Here is an 11,222-nt window from a genome sequence, read left to right as displayed (position 1 = left end):
AAATTCACGGTCATGTCATATGATATAAGATTGAGTTTATTATCCTCAAGGGTTAATTAAATACGTGTTTATATAAAGACGAAAGATAAACATGAGAGCGAGACACGTCCGGTGGATAATGCCTTAGTTATAGTGGGTCCCCGTGACATAATACAGCTACTTTGTTTGCCAAATTGTTACATGCGCTTTAAACTACGTCATTCGTTATGGTACACAGCTACACTTACTCATACTAGTATATAGTTTGTTACTCACACGACTACACTTACTGTTACTCATACACAGGTTGTTATTCACACAACTACACAAACTGTTATTCATACACAATTTATTACTCCCAGCAAGCTTGTTTCTCACACAGCTTCAGTGTAGCCGTGTGTAGTACACTCAGTTACTCATACACGGATTGTTACTTACACAGGTACTCATACAAGGCTTGCTACTTACACAGCTACACACACACACAGTTACTCATACACGGATTGTTACTTACACAGTTGCACACATAGTTACTCATCCTCACTTTGTTACTCACAGCAACACACATCATTACTCTTACAGCTACATTCATAATGACTCGTGTTCAGTTTGTTGCTCATACAAACACTCACACTGTTTCTCAGGGAATGCCTTTCGGTGGTAATCAGGAGGTACCGTGTGGTAATCAGGAGGTACCGTATGGTAATCAGGAGGTACCGTGTGGTAATCAGGAGGTACCGTATGGTAATCAGAAGGTACCGTGTGGTAATCAGGAGGTACCGTATGGTAATCAGGAGGTACCGTGTGGTAATCAGGAGGTACCGTGTGGTAATCAGGAGGTACCGTATGGTAATCAGGAGGTACCGTGTGGTAATCAGGAGGTACCGTGTGGTAATCAGGAGGTACTGTGTGGTAATCAGGAGGTACTTTCAAAAAACAAACCCACGTCATCGATAAGTTGTCAAAAGAAGCAGGCATAAATAGTGCAATCTCTTCAGGTAGGGAAATTAGTGAAGTTATTAAGGATAAACAAGGCGGCGGTAAAGCAGCAAGGTAAGTGTTGTGTATAGGATCCCGTGTACCGATTGTCAGCGTGTATATTAATGAGAAAAAGGGACGTGGATTGAGTAAGAGAATCAGGGAGCATAAGGGTGGTTTGACGTGTCACAGAACACCCAATGCTCTAGTGGTGTCACTCAACTACAACCACAGCTGCCACAAGATTCTCACATCAAATTTTCTTCATAATTTAAACAAGTATATGAACATTTGGAAACTTTCATGACCTTAAATAACAATGAATAGTTTATTATTACAAAAATTCTACCTTTGGTTTGTTTAATAATTATCCTGACAGTGATACAGCCAAAAACAGATCCACCAATCACAATCACCTTTACATACAGCCTTCCTTTACCAAGTATTGCCAGGTAAAATTGCGAGCACGAGACCCAGGGTGGGGTCGGTGCATCTTGGCTGACTGTACGTGGATGAATAATGACAACTCAACTCCCAATTGGAATGAAACAAAAATATTGGTCGAATGAATGAATCAGCAGTTTAGGACAGCGCTAGAGGCCGCACACAATCGAGCGGGTTTCATTAGCTAGTCAAAGTTGGGAACAATGGTAGCCACAGGTGAGTGGTCTTAAGGAGCGGGGCCAGCGAGCCGGGGAGGCGTCCGAACAGATGATTGACACTTATATTATACAGTAGTCCTGCAGCTTTCTATTGGCTTGGTCTCTGTGAAGAGGACTCTTGTGAAGTCGAAACTCAAGACTAATTCTCAGCTCTCTTATTGTTTCAATACCTACCTCCCTCCCTCCCTCCCTCCTCACACACACACACACATGCTCACAAACATGCTCTCACACATCTCACACACACACACACACACATGTTCACACACGCTCGCTCGCGCGCGCAGACACACACACACACACACACACATATATATGCTCACACACGCTCACACACACACACACATGCTTGCTCTCTCTCTCACACACACACACACACACACACACACACACACACACGCTCACAAACACACACACACACGTTCACAGAAGTGGGAGACCCCGTGACAAACCAGTAACCTTTAGGACAGGAGGCGAGTGTTGTATCCACTAGACCGTCGCACCCTTGACTCAGCTCACAGGAAGTATAAAGCAACAACTTAGATTTACTTTGTATATTCCATCTCAATTTATTTTATATTTTAGAAGCAAAATTTTTACTTTTCATGACATTTTTCTCACGCTATCATATACACGTAATTTAAAACAAATACAAACTGACGTTGGTAAAAATAAAACAAAACAGGGATTCGCTTACTACACGTAACAAAAAACAAATAAAGTTAAAGCACCGTGAGAGCTACAAGAATTCACCGCCTGCAGCCAAGAACCCGGAGGAGTTGAATCCCTTCCTGGATTTGAAGATTCAGACGAATATCAACAGAGACAGTGAGGGCCTGCTGTCTCCTGCCATGAGCAACAACCCCCCCCCCCCTCTCTCTCTCTCTCTCTCTCTCTCTCTCTCACACACACACACAAACTTGATGTCCCTTATGCGACGTCAGAAGAAGAGTGAATTAAACAACAATTGGCCATAATACCATACCTGTGTTTACCGATGCAAAATTCTACATCCAAAAGCAGACGCAGTGTATTGTTTTAGATACTCAGAACATAAAAAAATGCTTTTCGCTATTCGGGTTTACATAAATGTATGTACGACCATCGATACCAGTAAGAGATCAGTGTGTTGGAACATATTAATTACAATTGAGTAAACAAGATGAATATCATGAAAGGTTTTTGTAATTATGTAAACGACGCCTTTGATATGAGGATATTATAATATATCGTCCAATATATTCCCACAAAATTTCCTTGAAAAATGGAAACTGTATCCGAAAATTTTAAGTCTTATAAGCAGGTCCCGTACCAATATTGGTCTCAAAATTTATCAAACTGCCGCCTGTTGTTCCAGGTCAACCTCGGGGTCTGAACATAAAATAAAAAAGAAAAACGAAAGTTGTAAGTGACCTTTATAAAAGTCAACAAAGGAAGAAATTCACTGTGGTTCAGCGTCAAAAGCCCTAAGTATAGAGTGTACGATTTCGCTTGTGAAAGTTTCTCGTTAGCTGAGGATATTGCGGCTGCCTGGACCAGCTGATAGGGTTAACAGTATACTTGGCCAGTTAAATTGACTCAACACCTTGAGAAATTATGAGTTGTCAAGATCAGGCAAGACTAAGACTGGAGTTAGTCTGGTTTAAGGTCATGCCCAATACGCTAGAACAAGGCTATGCCCATATATGCTAGGTCTAGACTATACCCAGTAAGCTAGGTCAAGACTATGCCCATATATGCTAGGTTTAGACTATACCCAGTAAGCTAGGTCAAGACTATGCCCATATATGCTAGGTTTAGACTATACCCAGTAAGCTAGGTCAAGACTATGCCTAGAAAGCTAGGTCAAGACTATGCCCATATATGCTAGGTCTAGAATATACCCAGTATGCAAGGTCAAGACTATGCCTAGTATGTTAGGTCTAGACTATGCTCAATATGTTAGGTCAAAAGTTGGCCCAGTATGTTAGATCAAGACTATGTCAGATATATTAGGTTAAAGACTATGTCCAGTATGTTAGGTCAAGACTATGCCCAGTATGTTAGGTCAAGACTATGCCTAGAAAGCTAGGTCAAGACTATGCCCATATATGCTAGGTCTAGAATATACCCAGTATGCTAGGTCAAGACTATGCCTAGTATGTTAGGTCTAGACTATGCTCAATATGTTAGGTCAAAAGTTGGCCCAGTATGTTAGATCAAGACTATGTCAGATATATTAAGTTAAAGACTATGCCCAGTATTTTAGGTCAAGACTATGCCCAGTATGTTAGGTCAAGACTATGCCCAGTATGTTAGGTCAAGACTATGCCCAGTATGTTAGGTCAAGACTATGCCCAGTATGTTAGGTCAAGACTATGCCCAGTATGTTAGGTCAAGACTATGCCCAGTATGTTAGGTCAAGACTATGCCCAGTATGTTAGGTCAAGACTATGCCCAGTATGTTAGGTCAAGACTATGCCCAGTATGTTAGGTCAAGACTATGCCCAGTATGTTAGGTCAAGACTATGCCCAGTATGTTAGGTCAAGACTATGCCCAGTATGTTAGGTCAAGACTATGCCCAGTATGTTAGGTCAAGAGTTGACCCAGTATGTTAGATCAAGACTATGTCCGATATATTAGGTCATGATTGTGACTCAGGTTATCCTAGATCAAGACTGCAATCAGAAGAAGTCATCTTCCTATCAAACGCTGACGTGACACTTTCCAGTCAATGACCTAATATATTCTAGCCAATAGCTCTACAACTGAATATTGCAGTCAGAACCGTAGTCCAGAACCTGCCAGCCCGGGATGGTGACTAGACACACTCAAAACACTATTTAATCAACATAACAGTACTGTACACCGAAGCTGCTATGACCTACGATAGTTTACGATACATCGCCAACCCTTAAGGTATTTCCCCTAAATCCCGACAGTTCTCAGGACCCCGAGAAAATGGCCCATTGATTTTCCTCAAATGAGGTCTCGCCTCGTTGAATTTTTAGACCAGATGACAAAAACTCTCTTTTTCCAGGCAGGTTTGAAAAGTGTTTTGCCACCAAAATATTGCACCTATGATTTGTTTATATAATACATCATTTTCTTTGGTTTATCTTGTATTTTAGCGTATCTTTCCGTCAACAGGTCCATCGAGCTTTTATTGCCTAGATAGCAGAGTAATTTTATTTTTATTTCCGTAAGTATGCGTAAATAAAAGTAAGGAAAGTAATAAGATGATTTTTTTTTTACATTAACAAGAGGTTGTGACTATCCATTAATAACAAGATTCCAGGTTATGAAACTACACAAAATTATAGTTTTTTTAATGTTTGGTTATGAAGTACTGTACTGTAAGAGGAGTGGACAGAGAGCAAATTGAGGCTGTACCCGGGTAGGAAAGCTATGAGGATTTGAGATATGAAAAGGTGAAGGGTCGGGTGCTGAGGTCGTCTTTTCATATGGAAAATATGGCTGGAAGATGGATGACGCAGAGTGTGTTTGGGTAAAGTGAAGGAGACGAGGGAGGTTGAGAGCCAAGTGGAAAGATAGGGTGAGGAAATATCCACACGAGAAGACAGACTAACGACGTCGGTGTAGGTAACGGACATGAGAGAGAGACCAACTCTCTAGTGATACTCAACGATTCGTGTACGAGCATAAAACTCGCTTTAATTCTGAAATAGATATCAAATGGTCCTAAAAACTATTAGTTATTTGCACTGAGACAGTCCTCTCGATATATTTGTCCTTAAACACGTTCTTGTGGGTGAGTGAGCAACTTTATGCTTTATAGTCAAACAATTTTTTAAACATTATTATGCCCTAATAAAGTTCTTGCATAAATAAAAAGGTAACTCAAGTTCAAAGTCATTACAGTTTTTACAGTGCAATAAGAAACTTGTGATTCTTTAATTTTATCCAGTTGTTTTAAAAAGCAAATATTAGGACTGAAAATAACTCAAATATTTTTTCTTATTAACAGCTCACACTTAATTTTAAAGATCCTATATTAAGTAAAAAAAAAATAGGGTTTAATTACTTCTGGGACAAGATATTCAGACTAGACTCAGAAATTATTGAAAGTTTTTGTGTGTGACTTTAGTGGACGGTTTCCTCCCTCCCCAGCGCCGCCCCCACGAGTCCTCTGACGAAATCACTGGCAGTAAAGAATTTTTGGCGAGTGATACGACGCCTGCTGAGAGCTTCACCGAGAGCAAGGGAAAGTCAAGTGCTATTGCAATTTTACTATACACTGTGTATATATATATATGTGTATATATATATATATATATATATATATATATATATATATATATATATATATATATATATATATATATATATATATATATATATATATATATATATAAATATACAGGACATAATGAAATACGTTATCCAGGTTTTCAGTCCTAAGAGGTTAACATTAAATATTCTTGGTACAAGTTCTGGTGCCCATTATTACTCTGGCCACCTTTGTTGTTAGCGGTGTTTTCAACTCGGGTGCGTCAAATACCAAGGTTTTTAAACACCGGTCTCATGTCTGAGTTTCTAGAACAAAAAAACAGACAACTTTTCGAAAATATTTGGCAGCAATGACCAACACAAGAACTGCCGGCCTTCCATTACAGGGCGGTCGTCTGCTGCTTTCCTGCGAGTTTTGAGGCTAAATTGCACCAAGGCAATCTTCCCTGGTGCGCTTAATACGACCCACAGTTCTATAATCCTGCACACTGATGAGTTTGCTCTGGGAGGAAGGTCCCTCATACACCTCATCCAGACTATTCTGATGCCGTCACTCGCCTTCCTGAGCCACATTTAAGTCATAAATTTTCTCTAAGAAAAATTTCCGTACAAAGTTATCAATACACTTCCTCACGAACATCTTAAATATAAAGAAAACGTAATTCATCACTGAACTCAATACTTGTAAATATTTCCAAATCGTTAGCGGCACGGCTGTAGGGAATACAGTCCTCGCCTCCTGGAGTAATGATCGTCTGTTTGAGTCCCGCTGTCGGCCACTAAATGGGTTGCCCTAAGTCCACCCAACTGCAGAGTGTGTATCTAAAGTTGCAGTTAGGGAAGTAAAAGACGGTAGATTGCAGTGCCAGCCACGCTGTCTCCTTCAGTACCAACAGATTAATCGTCTGTGGGCTGAATCCACACTGTTCCTAACGGGCCTTCATGCTCACGAGACCAACTGCTTTATAATTATAATTGTTCATTTTACCTCATCATCCTGCTGCTGTGTTTGATGCTTCCCTTAAAGAACTGATGTTGTCCTTCATCCGCCGTTTTGTTAAATTATCTTAGTTTAATTTAAAAGCGAAAGTTAACACTCTTGCCCTCTGTCAGTTTATCCAATCTACCCATTAATACATCTCGTACATGTGAATGACAATATGAGTCTGATAAATTCAAATTATTTATATTCATAAAGAATCATCCACCTTGAGGGCATCCACCACCAATGCCACATTCACTCATTTCCTCCAGTTACCCATCACAATCATCCGTCACTGATCTTAATTATCCGCCTCAGCCACTTACGGTACCATAAAAATATCATCCACCGCTGCCATCCGTATGTTATCCATCAATCAGTCATCCATCAAACTAGCTTCATCCAACCCGAATGACTTTCTGTCAGACCAAAGCTGCCCAAGCCAGAGAAACAGCACACATATATATCATAGCCAATGAGTACATAATTTAGGGGCCAAAGCCAACATAAGGGACCACAGATCGCCACACATCTGTAACGAAGGGGACACACCGGGTTGGCCTACGCCTGCAGTAACCCGGACTCACCACCAAAAGGTACCACGGACACAGAGACACTCTATCCCTGCCCCTACTATTGTAAAAAAAATATATAAATACTGTCTTCAATAAGCAGCCAAAGAGGAGACAGAATCCAGCTGCAGTTGTAGTCACACTCAGGCCCAAGTCTCGACCCGGACGTGGGGAGGACCTCTCTCCCCAGCAGTGAGCTGAGCTCAGCAGGTCTTGAGGTCCCACCTTGCTGGATCTTCCACAGGTTACACGTGAGTCATTAGTAGAGTGGCGATCCTAGGCTGACTTAATATGGTAAAAAGTGTATCCATGTCATGTTTATGTCAAGTGTCAAATATTCAGTCTTAATCATAGTAATAATCATGTGTAAAGCTTTCTGTAAGGGGTAATGAGCAATGATCATTCCAGTTAACAAGCCTTGTGTTTAGAAGGTCCCCCTAAGATCATATTAATAAGCACTATTGCGTCACGCTACCATTGTCCTCACTTTGCAATCCCCCTTACTATAAATTTTCACTATATCTTTATAATGGTTATAGCGGTACCCATTACAATGGTGCCAAAAGCATTCATTACAGCAGTCACAATGCAGACATCTACTATAATCATCTACTAGTCATCCACTTCTCATCCATTAAACAGTCATCCACCACAGGCACTCGCTACAGTTATTTACCACAGACAACCACCATACTGGAGAGACACCCACCATAGTCATCTACATCTCATCCACTGTACAGTCGTCCAGCACAGTTATTCACCACAAACAATCATGACACATCCATCCATCACAGCCATTAATCACAAAGACAACCACCATAGTCATCCACTCAGTCATCTACTGTATAATCTCATCCAATATATAATCATCCAGCACAGTTATTCACCACAAACAACCACCACAACCATCTACCACAAAGACAACCACCACGGTCATCCAACATCAAGACAACCTCCATGGTTATCTTACAGCCATCCGAGTCTACCCCCTCCCGTCCAAGCGAGTCTTTAGGCCCTTCCTCTGATATATATCACTCACCCTCTCTCCTGTTCCTAGACATCATCAATCTCACTCCCGTGCAAGATTCTGCCTTTCACGATAACTTCCCGACTTTTATTCTTAGCCTTCTCTATTCCTCCCATTTCACGTGGCTTCATCCTCTTCATTCATTTGAATAAATAAGTCTTAAGCTCTATATAATATGCATTTTTTTGCTTAAATTAAACCGGGTCCCTTTTTTTATATATCTTATTATTATTGTTAGTAGTAGTAGTAGTAGTAGTAGTTAAGTAATAAAATGGTGGTGGGGTTGGTGCACACGTAAATATAGTTAAATCCCAACCGGTTGTAACCTGGGGTGTACACATCCCTCCCTCCCCTACCAGCCCGGCCATAAATCGCTGACGGTGTTCTCCTAAACCAAAACATTCCCCTCTTCCACTCCACTCCCCTCTTCCTCACCTATATCATACTTCCTCTCGGCTCTATGTCTAAAGTTGTATGTGATATTAAAAGGAATGTGATAACTGCCAATGAGAACAACTTTCGTATTGAATTTGTGTGGATTCCGTCCCATGTTGGAAATAGGTATCATGACCGTGCTGATAGACTGGCCAATGAGGCATGTAAGAAAGAAAATGTTGACTGTGACCTTGGCCTGTCCAATGCTGTAATTAAAAACATTCAAGTCAGAATCATGAACTCTGGTCTAGAAGAAGTGAGAAATGCAGAGAGACCTGGCAGTTGTAGCATTAGTAAATATGACAAATTTTGTGACAAGAGGTACCGGTATGGCTAGCATAAGGACAGAACCAGACAATGTGATGTAGTCGTGGCCAGAATTAGGCTAGGATACAGACACATCTGGCAAGTTAGTAACGCTGTACCCATACCGGAACACTCAGCATGTAAACTTTGTGACTTCAGGCCACCTGACTTATTGTATCTTGAACTTTGTAATTACTACATTGAATCGGGGATGCTTGAGGACATTCTTGCTGTTTATCCCAAATTTGCTAGCCCACACTGATTAGTCATCAATTAGAATGACTCCAATGTATGTGAACCACTGACCTATATATACTGCTAATGAATATGATGTATTTCTTTCTTTGTGTACGAACCTCTGTCCTGCATGGCAGTGAACAGTGACATTACCCACATGAATCTGACCTATATATAGTGTCAATGAATATGATGCATCTCTTTGTGTGCGAACCTCTGTCCTGCATGGCAGTGAACAGTGACATTACCCACATGAATCTGACTTCTATACATATATAGCTGTTAATGAATATGATGTATTTATTTGTGTATGAACCTCTGTCCTGTGTGGCAGTGAGAAGTGATACCACCCTCAGTGTCAAGACCTGACTGAATTACTCAGAATAGGCAAACTGTACCACAAGCTTTGCCAATAAATTTGTTAAACTAAAAAAAAATCCTCTCATCTCTGATCCCTCCACACCTTACCCTGAGCAAACGCGAATCATCATACCAGGAAACTGTCCTTGTATTTGCACTAGTTAGTTCCAAAAATGTCAAAATTGCGAATGTGTGAGGTATAACCGAAGATGTGTGAGGTTCAAGAAGGGTGACATCAGTTAGAATCCTTTAGAGTTTAGACAGAGACCCGTCAAAGCAGGATAAAGTGGATACTGTCCAGACAACACCAACAGACGACATCCTGAACGATAACCGCGAGATTAGTCAGTCAGAAATAGAGCCAGGAAACAGGATCAGGCAGAGTGGAAAGTATCAAAAAATTGTGAGACTTGCTAACATCATGTGGTCCATAAATAGGATACTACCCAAAAGCAAGCAAATTATTCCTTATTCTAAGTGAGATCAAATAACATAGAAAGGGCAAAGACACATAAATGAGGTAATCAACACAGATTATTTCAAGACAGTACATAACGGCAAAGTTAAACGAGATAAAGAAAATCCAAGCTGTCATAAATTGCTAAAACTGAGTTACATGTGACATATGCGGCATTCACCCATGGAGTCGAATATTGTTGGAACTACCTGATGCGCACTATGTCTAAAATCGGACGTTTCCTCCGTCCTCTAGAGGAAGCCATCGAAGGCGGTATTATTCGACACAAGTGAAAAGCAACCACCTTACACCAGAAGATAGGTTACTCCTTGCACTATCACCGAGACATGGAGGAATGGGAATCACGAATTTCGAGGAGCTTGCAGCCACTGAACATCAGAACTTTATCAGCTCACGGCAGCTCCCATTAAGCACATAATAGCTAAAAAATGCCGCAAGTCCTGGAAACACCAATGAACTATGCAAAATTCGGCGTTCTATTACGACAGAATGGCAGCACACCCAAAGCAAAAAAAAAGATCGTACTACTGACATAACTGTCAGAGAACTGTAGCGCAGGAGGCGGGCGCCTCAAACTGGTAACATTAAGAGCAAAGGGCTCTAAGGCACGGTAGTCCAGTGGAAGGCATGTCCGCCCAGTGCGTGTGCGGAACACCATATGGCATCAACCACGCCATGATGTGAAAGACAGGAGGTTTTGCATGTATGAGGCATGACGAAGTGAGGGACTTCAGAGCGAATATACTAAAGGAAATATAACACGACGTCACTGTGGAACAGACCCTCATCCCATTGGATGGTGAGTGCTTCCTCCACTAGACTGCGAACACAACCAAGGAAGACCGTGTGAACGTCAGTGCTCGAGGATTCTGGACGAGAGGACAGTGAGCCGTCTGTGCCATCAGAATATTCGATCCCTTGCCGCATGTCACCCTGACCTGTCTCTCAAGGCTGCACACAGAAGGAATAAGAATG

At 41.2% G+C, this 11,222-nt stretch overlaps 1 protein-coding gene across 1 annotated transcript in view; it reads right to left on the bottom strand.

Moving 5' to 3' along the window:
* The window catches only part of LOC121880091 (extensin-like), a 27,049-nt gene extending 16,144 nt beyond the window's left edge, over positions 1 to 10,905 (bottom strand). The window contains exon 1 of the mRNA XM_042387148.1: positions 10,780 to 10,905. Coding sequence (XP_042243082.1) covers positions 10,780 to 10,905 — 126 coding nt within the window. The remainder of the gene's footprint in view (positions 1 to 10,779) is intronic.
* Positions 10,906 to 11,222: the final 317 nt, after the last annotated feature.

Source organism: Homarus americanus, unplaced genomic scaffold (assembly GCF_018991925.1).
Source record: "Homarus americanus isolate GMGI-L3 unplaced genomic scaffold, GMGI_Hamer_2.0 scaffold30108, whole genome shotgun sequence".
NCBI lineage: Eukaryota > Metazoa > Arthropoda > Malacostraca > Decapoda > Nephropidae > Homarus > Homarus americanus.
Note: the sequence above shows the minus strand (reverse complement) of the source record. Positions and strands in the feature narration are given on the sequence as shown.